The 17,085-nt window shown below is 36.1% G+C and overlaps 1 protein-coding gene across 1 annotated transcript in view; it reads right to left on the reverse strand.

The window, feature by feature from the left end:
* Positions 1–17,085, reverse strand: part of xit (ALG6/ALG8 family glucosyltransferase xit) — a 120,039-nt gene that overhangs the window by 2,345 nt on the left and 100,609 nt on the right. The window contains exons 2-7 of the mRNA XM_083129504.1: positions 15,891–16,038; positions 13,438–13,710; positions 11,544–11,736; positions 5,980–6,225; positions 3,853–3,958; positions 1,435–1,568 (exon numbers count right to left, since the gene is read on the reverse strand). Of these exons, the coding sequence (XP_082985630.1) occupies positions 1,435–1,568; positions 3,853–3,958; positions 5,980–6,225; positions 11,544–11,736; positions 13,438–13,710; positions 15,891–15,976 (1,038 nt within the window). The 5' untranslated portion in view covers positions 15,977–16,038. The remainder of the gene's footprint in view (positions 1–1,434; positions 1,569–3,852; positions 3,959–5,979; positions 6,226–11,543; positions 11,737–13,437; positions 13,711–15,890; positions 16,039–17,085) is intronic.

Consider the following 17,085-nt stretch of genomic DNA (forward strand, 5'->3'; position numbering starts at 1 on the left):
TGCTTAGGTTGTGATCTTCTTGCAGACATTTTGGGGTTCTAGTCCCAGCATGGGTGTAACTTTGTGTTTGTGCATCACAATTAACCTACATGTAGAAAAATGACAGTGTCAGCAAAATATAAAAGCTATTGACAAATACTCAAAATTTGATGCTTTTCAAATAATCTTGTAACGGAAATTAAATCTGGTGGGTGCTGAAACTTATATAACTACATTACATGCAGAATTCGCAATAAAAAGTCTCTGAGCAAGTAGGGAGAAAACACTAATCAAGACAATGCTACTCTGAAACTCCAAAATACACTATATATGTAATGTTTTTGCAAGAAAATACAGGGTGTATCATAAGTAAAAGCACAAACTGACACAGTTGAAAGTACACGATAATAGAAGCAAAAAAGCATCTGTAAAAATGGGTCTGCAAACTAGCAGTTTTCGAGATAATTGTGAATGCATGGTTACAAGCCGCCACTGACTTCATTGTTTGTAAACGTCGTCCTAGTTGGTAAAATGCTAATAATATGTGTGAATGAGTCGTTATAAGCCATCACTGATTGTATTTTGTAAACACAGAGTGCTTTACTCCTTAAGCATTCAGAGGTTTGCTCTTTGTTTACAAAACAACATTTCCGAGAGGTGGTGGTGTAATCAAACAGGATGGATACAATCAGTACAAAGCCTAATCGTACTGTGGGAGTCACGTCAGTTGTGCTGTACTGTACTGCGTACTGAAAATGGAACCTTACAGCAATGAAGAGTACATTTTACCAACAAGGACGTTTATAAACAATGCAGTCGGTGGCAGCTTGTAACCACACATTTGCAATTATCTCAAATGGCTCCTTTGCAGACCCATGTTTACTGCAACTTTTTTGCTTCTATTATCGTCTTTCAACTGTCAGTTTGTGCTATTACTTATGATACACCCTGCATAGTAATGAATTGTAATTTGTGGTATAAGGAAACCAAAAAGTATTTATAATAAAGGTGTTGCTCGAACTTCCTGCGTTAGAAATGACCTTTTAATTTTTCTTTCTTTCATAAAACCACTATGGTATTTGAAATTCTGAAAAATTGCATCTCTCCTAGAATTCTTTCTACAGCATTCAAATGAATTTTCATGTGTTTTGCTTTCTCTGTTGTCTACATATTTTTTGATAGAAAAGAATTTCAATGCTACAAAGCTAATATAGAACAACAACAAGATTTGCTTAAGTGGTCTGGAAATAATTCTATAAAAAGAAATTTTAAAAAATCCAGAATTTGGAATATCATAGCAATTTGCCAAAAGGAGAGAAATTTTAGAAGAAAATATGCAATTTATGTGTTTAGTTCTTTTCTTGAAATCTCTAAAACTGTAGACTCGTGTCAAATTCAAACGTTTCTCAGAAATTGAACATCAATGCAATGTTTATTTTTTCAACAAAAACTTACCAAAATGGAGACTAGAGTGCATATGAACGTTGTCTTTGGTTGTATTGTAGGTAAGAGAACATGGTTGAATTCCTGAACAAGTCCGCCTGTCATAACTGCTGTTGGTGAATTTATTTGAAATCCCAACGCTTTACCTGCAAACAAAAATGAAATTGTGTAACCTTCCATGGTTATGCTCATGTTTCCTTATAACAGGATTGTGTGAAAACACTTCTGTTGTCAATTCAAGAAGGAAATTTCTTCCCGTACTGAGTAGAAATCATCCTTGAAAATTACAAACCTGAGTTTTATTAAACCTACAATCAGAACTCAGGAATTGGCTAGCATTAAGACTGTATATTTAAAGACATTATTACATACATGATTGGCAGACAAAATAGTTTTCACTGATTAAAGAATCTGCTAATTATAATTAATTTATATAAAAAGTCCATGCAACTAAATTCCCTACTATCATATTGATACTTTATTTATATTATTGATTATTTATACTCACAGTGGTATACAAATATTTTGAACTGAACATGCATATGTAATAATACTCTCTGCATAACAATGTGTGAAATAAATGTGTAATGTTACGATATGTGATTATTGTTCCTTAAGTTACAAATTATAAAATATCATGTGGCTTTCAAAATATATATCGCAGTATTTTATGACCAAAAACAGAAGACAATGTGTAGGGGCATGCATATTTCGTTTTTGACAAAAAAACTAAATTTGAAAAAACACATTGTAGTGTTAATTTTTCATGTTTTTGAAAGGTGTGAGGTGCATTTTGTGACCATATTTTGTCACGAAATAATGCGAAATGAACTGTAAAAAGCGAAATTAACTCTTAAACACGAAATTCAGGGTTTATTCACCGACGCGACACCTTCTGAGGTCTGAATTATCCTGAGAGTTATGCAATTTCCGGAAAATTGATTAATTCTGCTGTTAATATTGGAGAAGCAAAAAGGGACTCCTTTAGACAGAAATAAACTTAATACTCTGATAATGTGCTATTAGAAGTGAAATGTTAATTCTGTGGAATAAGTGTAGTTTTTAAATGAAATTTAGGATTATTTTCACAATTTTAAAACCAATATGTCTTTTTATATACCACTTTTCATCCATTTTTTCACCACTATAACACCGATATTTTATTTTATTTACCGCTTTTGAACCCGAAATTGACTCCGTTTTTGTACCGAAATTTTGCTTTTTTATTTACCAAAAATATGTGCCTCTAACAATGTGATAAGCCTACTGTAAACACTACACAGTTTTCATATTTTGAACATTGTTATGATGTCCACTTGATTTAGTTGGCTAGTTCATATCATATAAAACAACTGTATACCAGTGTGACCTACAGTGAATACTTCAAATAACATTGCTATGTAGTCACAAATATGCTGCATTTTTTCAACAATATCCATGTTATTCTTCTATTCTCTGTTGGAGAAAACCTTGTTTCAGCCCTTATTAATTTCTAACATACAATGTGTGGAGCAAACTGGCAATCAAAATTGTTTATTTATTTATTGATAGAGCTCAACAGGCCAAGCCCAATTATAGTGCTCTAATTACATAATATTACTACAATAGATTCAGTGTTCCAGTAATAGTCTTTTTAAAATTGTATGAATTCATTGCAAAAATATAAATTGTGTTATTTACACATGAAATTGTGTTGAAAGAGTTGCACGCTCTTCACACTGGGGAGGGGTAGAAAGAATTGACGTTTTCGCTCTCTGGCAATGAAAGATTTTGTGCTTGGGACGCGTTTTGGAACTGGGAACATTAAATGATACGGCTGATAAGTTGGAATCGTCTAGTATACCGTTAATTACTTTATACATAAAGAGCACGTCCTTTACTTGTCGTCGGAGTGCTAGTTTGCTGAAGTTGGTCTCTGAGACTAGATTATCGTACGAATCGATGTTTGATATTCTCCACAGGCTTTGAATTTTAGATATCTAAGAAACTTTGACTGAATACGTTCTAGTCTATGAATTAAGTCTATTTGAGTGGGATTCCAGATACTGACGCATATTTCTAGTTTTGACCGTACGAGGGAATAGTAAAGTATTTTCACTAGTCTATTTTCGTGAAGTCTTGGCTTGACCGGATTATAAAACCTAAGTTTCTGAAAGCGTCGTTAGTAACAGTTTCAATATGCTTATTAAATTTAAGCTTGGTGTCGACTAATGTCAATACACAATGTTTAATTTAAGCTGTGTGTCGACTAATGTCAATAGACAATGTTTCATATTGCAGGAAATACAGTGTAAATATCTCTCAACAGAGTTGTTACAAATCAAAGGTACAGTTGCAGAACTTGAAACAACAATGTATTTCAAATAATATTCCTTCTATGGTATTTTTCTATATTTTCTCAATGGTTTAAACTACAAATGCAATGCCTACCCACAAGTACAGCTGCCTTGTCAACAACATTATACAAAGCCCAAATGTTAGGAGCCCAATATGCATGGCACAGCCCTCTTTTGAATGGAAATAAACGTGATATCACCTGTAATAAAACAAAAATAAGAAGTAATGCTAAAAGTATTTCAAACTAGAAAGAAAGTTGAAGTTAGGCTACTGACACTGCAAACCTTTAACTACACACACACACATATCTATATATATATATATTACATAAATTACATTTGACCATATTTCCTTTCTTCTAGTTTCAGCACTGTCCATGGTATTAAAAATCTGTTGGATGACTTAAAAAAATCATCATGGAACATATGGAAGTGTTGTTTTAAGTCCACTTTATGCACAGATAGGCTAATTGGGACTGAACCTACAGTTTAAAGTAGGATCCAAACCACTATATGCCTCTGTATTGAACCCGAGCCCCCGTGATTGCAAGGAATAATCTTACCTCGATGTTACCATTGAAAAGTACTGAAATCTAATATCTATTGTTATTACCATGCGAGAGGCCCAGGTTCGATCCCCAGCAGGGGAGAACCGGGATTGTTTCCACCTGTTCAAGCAGCTCTGGCACCCACCCACCGTCGTATAAAGTAGGTACCTGGAGGTATAGACTGCCATGGGCATGGTGCTGATCACATCACCCCCCCCCCTGGCCGTGATCAAGAAAGTGTGGGGACCTAACCTTACACCCCCCCTATATGCCTTCATGGCATGGTGCATACCACAGAGGAGCACTTTACCTTTTTTTATGTACATTTTCATTTGGGTAATAAATGAAAAGTTTTCAATCTCATTTAATACTTCATTCACCATAACATCAAAATTGTGATTTATTTCCCACAAATATGTATCCTGACAGATCTCATATAGGAATGTGTGAAACAAAACCCACAAAATCCTACTTAATTCTCAAATCCAGGATATGATCTCATACCTCAAAATTCGGACCTGCATGCCTACTATCGGATTAATAATTATAGATACTAGAGTTTGGACTCCAATTAAAAATTAACCACTAGACCTACATAAAAATGAGTTTCAACAAAATTTAGCTTATTCAATTCTGCATTAATCTATGCTAACCAATTTTTTTTCGAGTATGCCTTCTATTTTTAATCATCGTCAGAACAAAAAAAGGGCCAGTTTTTTTTTAGTTTTACAAACGATTGCTATCTTTGAAATTCTGTAAATCAATAACAAGTTGTCCGATCGTTATGAAATTTAAGTTGGGTGCAGGCAGAAAGGTTTTAAACACAATTATTAATTTTCAGGTTTTCAAAATTTCTCAAAAATCAAGTTTTAGCAGTTTAACAAAACAACGTTTTCCTAGTATTGTGTAGTCCTACAAATACGATATTAATTCACACTTGCAAAACCGATTTTATACAGGTTTTATTCAGTGGAGTACGCATGGAATGTGGCAACATCGGAAGAATTGGCTCACAGCGCCCACCAGCAGTTTCTGTGATTCAATGAACATCGCTCTGTGACGTGTTGGCACGTTCCGCAAACAGCTTTACTCTGCTGAATAAAAAATTGTGTAAAATCAGTTTCACAATGCGAATTGACAATGGTAATGCATTTTAAAAACAGATGCAAAGAACTTGAAAACAAGACCAATATTGTATAGGACTACCCAATATCAAGAAAAAGTTGTTTGGCAAAACTGAAAATTACAATTTTTTGAGAAATTTTGAAAACCTGAAAATTGACAATTGTGTTTAAAACCTTTCTGCCAGCACACAACTAAAATTTCATAATGATTGGACAACTCGTTATTGATTTACACAATTTCAAAGATAGCGATCGTTTGCAAAACTAAAAAAAATTGGCCCTTGTTTTGTTTTCATGATAAAAAAAATAGAAGGCATACTCGAAGAAAAAAAATAGTTAGCATAGATTAAAACAGAATTGAATAAGCTAAATTTTGTAACTCTCTTTTATGTAGTCTACTGGTTAATTTTTAATTGGAGTTCAAACTCTAGTATCTATAATTTTTAATTCGATAGTAATACTTTGAAAATTTTCCATCTATTAATCATTCATCTGCCTTAAGATGCTGAAAAGAAGAGAATGATACAGATTACAACTCAAAATCCTTACCTGTCCAATCTGATTCATAGCAACAAACGGCCCAAAGGATATAATAAATATTGAGCAAACAATCAGGGCCAGTTTTGCTATCTTCGTCAGAGAGAAGGAGAACCAAAGAATGGGCCCTTCCTGCGCTGGGTGTTTGAAGCAAAAGTTTCTCAAGAGGTACACAAAGTATGCTGGAGCCACATATAAATATATATGCTTGAAGTTTAAAAGAACTGTGAACCAAAATGCAGCTGACAAAAAACGTTCCTGGAAGGAGAAAATGAAATCAAAATAATTAGGTTCAAGATGAAGATAGTAGGAACTTTTCTGATATTATTTATATTACTTCTAATTTTCCTTTCTAAGCAGGTCTGTCTGTCTTTCTTTTCTTTGGTTTAGACTTACTTACTTTAGACCACTAATTTTCCCATTTAATTTCCTATATATCAGACTTACTCAACCTCAAAGCCACAAGCTGGCTACTGAACCCTGGCATCATTAGATCCAATGGTTGACAATTAATTTAAATCTATTTTTATATTTCCGAACATGCCTAGTAGGGATGGGCCGATATGAAATTTTGGCCAATACCGATATTCTACCGATCCGATATAAAATTAGAAATGGTCCTTGAAGAACCTGAAAGGTTCATTGACCTCCTTAATAAATGTGTGATTCAAGGTGACTGCAGTGTAAGAGAAAATGCATATTTAGACATTACATTTTTAGAAAGTAGGGTATGGAGATTATCCATAAAAATTACAACATAATGGCAGAATTTTGCACTAAATTATCAGATATTTATCGATATATCGGATCCGTAAAATAATCGGTAATTTTACTGATATGCCTATATCGGCCGATACCAATAGAATATCGATTAATCAGTCCCATCCCTAATGCCAAGACAACTATTATTCTATGATAATGCTATTATTTATTAACATTGAATTTCAAGGGTACATATTAATTAATGTAAGCATAACATTAAAACATTAGAAAGGTACTTCAGTAAAATTGTTGCGATTGGGGCATCGCTTTTCTGCCACTTTGGCTAATCGTGACAACGAGTGATGAAACTGATGAAGGGACACGCTCAAAGAACACCAATGTGCACCACCAGGATTTGAACCTGATGTCGTAGTCACTACACTACTAAGGTCTGCGAATGTTGTATGAGTGAGAGTCTGCGAGTTGCAGCGTGGAAATTTTCCTTGTTCCATGCACTTTCCTGGAGTGGGATGTTATATGTTAACTTTTCATATGCAGTTCGATATTATATTCTAAGGATTTTATTTCCACTACTACCGTGCGTTCATTTCGATCTGCAGCCGAGAGATCGGGAGAAGCGTGGAGGGCGGCACTGACGGAGATGCCGACATTTGCGGCCTGTAATGCCCGCTTATTTTTATAGACATATGCAGACATTTATATAAATATTGCAAAACGATCACTAACCTGTGTTATAACACGCAAAAGTTCTTCTGTAATTCATCCAAGTTCTGCTCTTATATACACAAAAAAAATACGCTTTAGAAACGATGTTAAGAGCCACAGATAATAAAACATTTTAATCATAGTTTTGACCAGTAACGTCCTGCTTAAGTTTATATCCTTGAAAGAGTTTTGTGCCAATGGGGATCGTTTGGAGGTTTTGAATGTGCAACACTGTATCAAGATTACGCTGTAGAAGAAACCGTTAAAAGTCAATAGTGTTCGTGAGCTTCCTTGCAATCCGAAATCTCCGAGCTCGAGTTTTTTGTTCCTTCGCGACTAGATGAAGACAGAGTTGTAAATATAGTGGCGAGCAATGTAAACCAAGAGCGTGTTAATTTCGTACTGTGCGCAAGAGTGTTATTCTTGGTTACTTGCAGTTACTTGTTTGTGTTATTGTAGTGTGTATGTGTGACGTGTCAGTGAGACGATTGGAATGCCAGCCGCAAGATTCACGTTAGAACAAAGATTTTTTTATGTATGACACGTACCTACGTGAAAACAAACTCGTATCGAGACGTGTGTAGGTAATTTGTACAGAAATTCCCATGCGTTTCAACTCCACACAGAGATACGGTTAGACATCTTGTCCTTAAATTACGAGAAACTGTATCGTTAAATTTTAAAACACCTAAGCAAAAACGACGGATTCTAACCGAAGCAAAACTCGATGATATTGGTGCAGCGTTAGAACGTTCTCCAAACAAACCTCTACGCCGTGTTTCACAAGAGGTGGGCGTGTCAAAATCATCGGCACATACAGTCACTAAGCTACTAAAATTAAAACCATACTCTTATAACACAGGTTAGTGCTCGTTTTGCAATATTTATATAAATGTCTGCATATGTCCATAAAAATAAGCGGGCATTTCAGGCCGCAAATGTCGGCATCTCCGTCAGTGCCGCCCGCCACGCTTCTCCCGATCTCTCGGCTGCAGATTGAAATGGACGCACGGTATCATTTATACAGAAATATTATAAGACTTAAATTGTAGCATCATGATACCTAGAGATAAATTAATGTAGCTTGATTGAATTACACTCTTTGGGTGTATCAACACTTTAGTTATTTGCACCTGTCACATTACTTGTGGCCCAGCTCCTTACCATAACTGAAATCAACACTGTCTCTGAGGGTGAAAATCTTCTTACCTAGAGAGGAGAAATACGGAGAAACTAGTACTCACTTTTATCCACGAAGCTGTTTTTTCTTCTTTTTCGATTAATTTCAGTGGCCACTGCCACCATCCTCGTTGGAACTTGCTGTACAGCAAGATAAAAGTGAGTACTAGTTTCTCCGTATTTATATACTACCGCGTGTCTTTTTTCCCAATTATGAATAGAGAGGAGAAGACAAGAAATTGAAACCACTTGGCATCTAAAGAAGTGTGCAGCAGGGGTATTCTATCACAAAAGAAGTGATGTAAGTGAGGTGACGAAAAGAATTTTTATAAAGAATATGGAGGACAGAATCAAGAAAATATGCACGAAAGAATGTGAAAAAGAAGGCAAAAATAAATAGCATATGGAAACAGCTGGAAAAGAATGGCTACGAGAAGGAGGATAGACTGGATATAAACAGAAGGAAGAAAAGTGGCAGCGGTGAAGAGGAAGAGAAAGGAAGAGAGGTGGTTTGGAATAAGGAGTATGGGGAAGACCACAGAAAAGATATGCAAAGTGCTTAGGAAAGTGGGCATTAAAACTTACAGGAAGGGAGGAGGAAGCATCTTAAGAATAGCAAAGAATGCAAACAAGAAAAAGGAAAACAGAGAAGAAGGGAAGTGTAAAGAATGTCAGTGTGTACATAGGAGAAACAAAATAGATGATGAAAGACAGGCTCAAAGAACATAGGGATGATGTACAACTTAAGAGAGAGGAGACAAATGCGATATTTAAGCAGACGAGAGAAATAGGACATGACACAGAGTGGGATGAGGCTAAGCAGATAGGAAGGGAGAAGAGTGTACTAGTGAGAAAATGGAAGGACGCCAAGGAAATAGAGAAGAAAGGTGAAGAAGACACAATGAACTGGAACGGGGGACTGAAGATAAACAAAGAATGGAAGAAGGTGTTAGGAAGAGTGGAAAGGACAAGAGCGAAGGAAGAGAAAAGAAGGAAGAGGAATGAAGAAAGAAAAGATAAGGATAAAGAACGTGAGATAAGGAGTCCAACCACGTTCCAGATGAAAGGAATTTTTTATCTAAATCGCCCGTCAGGTGAAAAAACAGTTGACACACGGCCACCTGCTGGAACACCTGGAGAGGAATGTTCCAGATAAACAACTTTCTTATTATCTTGTGTCTGGAGGGGGGTTATTTTTGTGTATATATATCTTCCTGTTTTGCACCTTATTTGATTAGTATTTGGCACTGAAGTCTGAAGACCTTACTAGAAGGTTGAAGCGTAAAGTTTAGTTTGTTTTAAAACAGGGGTTCTCAACCTGGAGGGCATGCCCCCCCTGGGGAGGCGTGGTGAGCAATGAAAAATATATACATGAATTACCCCCCCCCCCCAAAAAAAAAGTTGTGGCAAACACAAACCCCTTGTGTAGGTCTCAGAAAAGAAACTTCTGCAAATAGTTCTCTCTGTCACTCATTAATTGTGTTCTTAAGAAATAAAACCAAATGATGTAGCTTGAAATTTTAACTGCAGTGAGGGCAGAATGCTTTGTAATGTAGGCCTATTAAGCACTTTTATTAATTAATGAAAATGTTCTATCAACAAAACAAGTATTTTTTAATATCTGTAATAATAAAAGCATAGTAAAATATTATTTGAGTTAGATTTATTAACCCTAACAGCACAGTTTTGTACATCAATAATTCATTACGCCTAGAGGGAGGGGGCGTGGACTACTTTGAGGACGCAAAGGTTGAGAACCCTTGTTTTAAAATAAAATAAATTCTGCCTTGGTCAGCATATTTAGTTTTTGGTTATCATGGAAACAAGGCTTAATGGTGTTATCATTGCCTAGGTTAAAAGCTGAGGCTGTAAAGGGGCACCTAGCACATATAGGTGTAACCGATCTTAAAGCACCCCTTATAAAAGTTGACCTGCCCTCGCTGGCGAGAAAAGGGCAGCAAGATAAGCTAACGTCTTTTCTAGCGAACGGTTGATGTGCGTTGCAGAGAAGACAGTCCGAGTCAAGCATTGATACGGTTAGGATCCGTGTTACGTTGGTTATTGGTTTCACGGGCTGTGAAAAACTGTAAGTGAACTAACGGGCTTAATCTCAGCCGGAAAGAGAGATAGTGTCTAAAGAACGAACTGTAAGTGAACTAGCTGGTATGATCTCAGCCGGAAAGAGAGATAGTGTCTAAAGAATAAACTGTGAGTGAACTATCGGCCTGTGCAGTATCTCTACCAGAACCTGAGAAAAGCTTACTAAAGAAGAGAGGCTACATGTTTATTATGAACCCACGACAGGAGGATTAGAAGATTGAAGACGTCGAACTCGGTATCAGCAAGATTGGTGCTTTCCCCCAACTCCCCCTAAGTGTTCAACGTTAGTGTTTTTCAGCGTTTTTATCGCCAAGTGAAGTAAATATGTAAGTAGTTACATCGAAGACGTAAGTACTCTGTGAAATAACCTCGAAGAACTAAGTTTGGTCTAATATCTCAACAAATTCACACCGGAAGCTGACTAATCTGTGTATTCCGGAATCGTTTGTAAACCAGACGTCAGGTGCCTGGGCCTTTAATAAATATTAATACTGTATTTTGTGGTGTATAAATACTTAGATACTTAAATATAAAAAAATCACTGCTAGTCTCCTTTTGTGTCATTGAAGTTGTCCGACGGCAGAATAAAAATTGTACTAGTACTTTGAAAAAAGAAGAAAAAACGTTATATAAGGCCACAACGCAACCCTACAGAGGATTGCACTGGCCATAGGTCCAGGTGGCAGAGCCTGCACCACTGCAGTTATTGGGGTATACTATGCGGAACTGAGGTTGCATTTTTGTTGCCTTTTGAAAAGGTCACCCCAAAAAATACTGTAAACTATGTTTGCCATGAAATTCTAACTGAGCAACAGTCATAACAAGGTATCTACCCGGATGTCAATCTCTTTGATTTTGTGAGAACACACCTGCAGAATTCTTGCAACAGACAGCAAGAGCAATCCAAATAGAAAGCCGTTGTATTGAAAATGAATATGATCCACGATCAGAAGTCCCGCGTTACCAACTAACAGAAGCAGTAGTATAGACGAGGGAGATCCCCACTTCAAGCTCCACTTGCTGCTTTTGCTTACCCCACAGGTACTCAGCCACATGCAGCATCTGGAAAATATCGAATTAAATATGTATCGCTTAAAGTTATTCACTTGTACTTACAAAACTGCTATTCCAAAAATACATCTATTTGCACTCCACCCTTCCTGCTTTGATATAAGCTTGTAAAATTCCAAAAAATAAAAACATTAATCTAAGCAACATGGCTGTTATTCTGATAAATTTGTGGAAGAGCGCATATGTAAGTTTCTGTAACATATCAATATCAATTATGCCCTACAAAATGGTTTCAAAAGCATCTAAGGCCATACATAAGCAGAGCAATAACAATAATTTAGAAATGTGTATGGGTGAATGTTACAAAGAAGTCAATTTACTAATTTCATTTTAGTTATAACAGAATATAACAATAATACTCATAATACTCAATGTGCTGCACTGTTATTGTTCAGTAACCTGAAAATATAATGCAATTACTATGCTCCTGTCTTAAATGCATATCCTAATTGCTTTCATGGGATGATTTTTACACTGTTGATGTTAGTGTACCTTTGCTTCATTCGTGGTTTTCTTTCAATTATTAAACAATACAGTGTGCAAAAAAAAAAAAGAATGAATATGGTGATGAACAATTTGTGAACAGATGTTTTTGAATTTAACTTCCCCAAAAAATTACACATCTTTAAAGGTAATGTGCACCCTTCATATGAACATGAACATGAATCGAATTAGGAAATGCGGTAACAGTATGGTATAGTGAAAACACATTTCGCTCGTTTATTTCCTAATTATTTACATTTGTACTTACTTGTTATGCATAGCGGAACATTTTTGAACGTGGGATTTTGCTTTTTACACTGAAAAAAGTGTAAATTTTCAGATTACAAGTATTTATTGTTCGTTGCTAATTCGCTTTCGTTACACACAATATGGCGGGCAAATCTTGACTCATGTTGTCTATAGTCAGCTGATATGCAGTGTTTCCAAACTTATTAACCGAAAAATGCCACTCAAAACTATTCACAGGTTAAGTTAGGTTCAGTTAGGTTAGGCAAACAGAAAATTAAATTCGGAAAAAAAAAAAATCACAATGCAACCTTCACTTATTAACCAAAAAATGCCACACAAACTATTCACAGAAGGTTAGGTTAGGCAAACATAGAAAATTAAATTGGAAAAAAAAAATTCACAATGCAACCTTCACACGTCATCTTGTAAAACTACCGCTTGGTTGCTACACTAACAGGGAGTTACATAATCGAACACAGGCAACATTTGATTCACGTAGTCGATGGTAATGGTGGCAAGAGCTATTGTGAATCGAAAATACATTTATGTCGAAAAATACATGATTTACCGGCCGAATAAGTTGAACGATGGGAGAAAAAACTTCCACGAGCTTCCAAAAGTCTACAGAAACTCAGTTCCGTAAGTAGTTTCTCCTGTAAAATTGAAGAAATGTTTTTTCACTATACCATACTGTTGCCGGAAATGTTTTTATAATTCATTACTGGCCCTCAGATCTCATAATTTTGCTAAAGGTAATCAAAAAGCTCAACTGGAATAAGAATGTAACAAAATAGGGGAGAGAAGAAATAAAATAACTGCAATTAGGTGTGCACGAAAATTTAACTTTGGTTCAAATTTTCCATCAAACAGAGCAGTCTGCTCTTGTTTTGGACAAAAACATTGTACCAGACCAAAATATGCTTGGAAGAAAGACTATTACAAATAATAACCTTTACTTACTCCTTGACTCCATAAGCAAACACAAGGTCTGTGATGATAACTGTTAGTCTTTGAAACAGAACTGTTCTTGGCGAGGCATAATTCAAGTTTTCAATCTTCAGCATTTCCACATCAAAATATCTTGCAAACTGTGAAAGCAGTAACTCAAACCAGGCAAAAAAAGGTGGGTAGTCCAAAGTCCATTCAGAGGTTGCATCATAATACCACTGGCTGATTGGAAGGCTGTGTGTGATTGCTAGCCAATTACGGTGGACTTCGAAATCAGTGGAATGGCTGTAACACAAAGTAATTTATCACAAACACTGAAATGTGCATGGTGATTTTTTAATGCATGCATTACATTACAATACTAGTAAAAATGATACACATTTATACATGAAAAAAACTTTCATTATTCTTTCTCCAACAAAGGAAGAGTTACATAATAGTTAACAAATTTAGATACAAATATTAATTGGGGCATTCCAGCATTACGTGTGCGACATCTCGCTCACAAAATGTAAGGATTTAGACATGAGGTTGGATTAAAATATTCATAATGAACTGATTTCATAGAATTATGAAGTATTTTGTTGCGTCTGCTAACAAATGGAGATTGATGACAGCCTGAGCACATGACAAGCATTAACTGAAATGTGTTACGTGAGTGACACTTTAAAAATGTAGCAAAATTTGACTTCATTCGTCTGTGAAGCATATAGGCTACAGATGCGAATATTTTTTGTTGCTGAAATATGCACTAAAAACATTTTAAACTTAATGCAATTCAAAACACTAATAATTTTCATATCAAACAATTGTTATTTACAAGGAATGGCCCACTTTTCATGGAATGTCCCAATACCACTTTGGGTAGGTATATTGAAAAAATAAAATTCTAGGATTTTCCAGTACAGTAGGCCTATATGTTACGAAGTGCATTTTTTTTTGTACCAGTTTGGTATATCGGAAACAAATTAAAATCGGATATTTTGTGTTTCACATGGTTCATACTTACCAATTGTGTATTGCGGAACATAGTTCAAGGTGCCATTATGCTTTTTACACGAAAATAAACACAATTTTTCACATAGAGAGTGATTTTTTTTATTCCTTTCTTTGCATCCGAAACACACATTATGGCAGCCACATTTTGACTCATGTTTTAGGTATGCAGTGTTTCCAACCTTCTTCACCGTAAAATACCTATTATCGTGTTCGTCACCGGTGGAAATTGTACAATATGCAGGGGTAGCTGACGGATAGCCCCACAAACCATTTCCGATAAGGTTAGGTTTGGTTAGATTAGGCAAGCATAGTGAAAAAAAAGGGGGGTTGGAAACACTGACAGGGGCTTGTCATCAAACTTACGCAGCATGCAGTTTACGTAGCGAGAGCAATGGCAATTGTGCATCGGTGAGATATTTCTCTTGAAAAATACACAATTTCCCGGTCAAATATTTTCCACGATGAAAGAAAATACCTCGACGAACGTTGGAAAGCTTGCAGAAACTCATTTCCATATACAGTTTCTCCTGTAAAAATGAAGAAATGTGTTTCCGATATACCGAACTGTTGCCTTTTTTTTTTATGTGTTCCCAAATTTCCCACTATATAAGTCTATAATTGAAACACAAATGTCACCAACCATGGGAGATCCTTAATTTCAACATATATATATTTGAAAACAGTGACAACAATTTTTGTGGGTGATTGTACCAACGTTCATGTGAATTAGCTAGATAAATGTCTATTTGTAATGACGGCTAGAGTCTAGTTTACGTCCTTCTTGTCCACTCCTTCTTACCCGTTTAAATCTTTCTTGCGCACTCCTTCTTGCCCGTTTACAAAACCGTGCTAGCAGACAGCCGGCGCTCCGGCATCCGTAGAGTAAGTAAGTTTTTCTTTTTATACTTTCTGTCACTAACCATTCACGGCAACGAGGTATGCCTACGAGGTTAGGTTAGGCCTGTTAGGTTAGGTTCCATTAGCACACATTTCACCCCTAAATATGTGCTTCATTATCGAAAAATGTCCTCAGTACCTTCAATCTCGCATATCCGGACAACATCGGTTTTTCTCGAGTTTCTCCTCCAGAAAATTTTTCCTCGCCTTGGGATTTACTTTGTTGAATTCCTTATAAAATAACCTTTCCAACGATATATGACACGTATTCCTTAGGAAAAGAACGTAAACTAGACTCTTGCCGTAATGACATATTATTAGGTTAGGTTATGTTAAGGGAGAACAACATTATCTTTGCAAAACAAAACTTGAAAGAGGAGCTTGTCATCTCCATAGGAGTTGCAAACATAGTCCGCGCCTCAATGTCCAAATACCTGCTACTTAATGAAATGCCAGTATTAACAATATACACACACAATTACAACGTCATCCACTGGGGTTTCGTTATTTAATTAGCGACAAACTGTAAATTATAACACACCACGCGTGAAATCATGACAGGGACTTACTAAGATGGAATTAGGAGTAATTTAACACAAGAAACTAGTCCAACAACACTCCAAAATGCACCGTTTTTAGCTCCAACACTTCCCATTGCCAAAAATGTGTTTATTTACAAATTCTTTGCCTACAACCGGAAAACACAATACGTATCGTGTCCATCACTTTTTTAAACGGGGTGTTACAAATTGTCCTACCCGGTAAACCAAATTATAAACCTTTTATTGATTACAATAAACTACTACAAGATGTGAGGAAAGAACAAAAATTGATGATATTCAAGCACAAGATAAAATCAATGCTTCTGAAGCATGTTTTTTATTCTATAGCTGAATACATGGAAGCAATTTTTACATAAGACAAATGTACATAATGCAGTATAATCACATATTTTTCTTGTAAAATTAAATGTCAAATGAAAGTGGATAATTAGTATCACCTAGAAGTAGGCTGCAATGTTCTATATCTTCTCATGTTATTTTTTTTTTTGTGATTTTGACATAATACGAGAGTAAGACCTAATTTTTTACAATTTTTGGCTATATATTTTGTATTTGTAAAATCTATTAATGTAGTATTGTATTGTAATGTAAGTATTGACATGTCCTATATTACCATGTACTGTAATTTGTACACACCGGTAGTCCTTGGACGCAAATAAACTAAACTAAACTAAACTAAACTATGACACGACAATTAATACCATGTGAAAATCAATGTTGTCGTTCAATGGTATATCTGCGTTTCGAGATCAAGTAGAGTAGTAGAGGTGCTGTTGGTTTTCGCAACTTTACCTGTGGTAAGGTCATGGGTAGAATATCTGCGGCAACACTGGTTAGAGGTCTGCACGGGCTCGGGCCAGGCCCTCGGGCCTAGGCCCGGCCCGGCCCGCGGGCCGGATTCGGGTCATAAATAACCAGAACTTCTCGGGCTCGGGTCGGGCCCGGGCCTCGTGGCTATTTTGTTAGGGAATATTGTCATCGAAAAATAATTTTTAATTATGGTTTACTTCGAGAATGAGAATAGGAGCATTTTTTAAATGTCTCATCATTTGAAGGACTGCACGACCTCAGCTTTGCCGTCAGGTGTGCACGCGTTTCACTGTCGCCAAGCTTAACCGCCACCCAGCCAGAGCGGCGCCAGGCGCATGTTTTGTTAATATTTGTTTCACCAATAGTAGATGTAGCAAAAGGAACAGTATTT

Source organism: Lepisma saccharinum, chromosome 10, assembly GCF_977018435.1.
Source record: "Lepisma saccharinum chromosome 10, izLepSacc3.1, whole genome shotgun sequence".
In the NCBI taxonomy this organism is placed as follows: Eukaryota; Metazoa; Arthropoda; class Insecta; order Zygentoma; family Lepismatidae; genus Lepisma; species Lepisma saccharinum.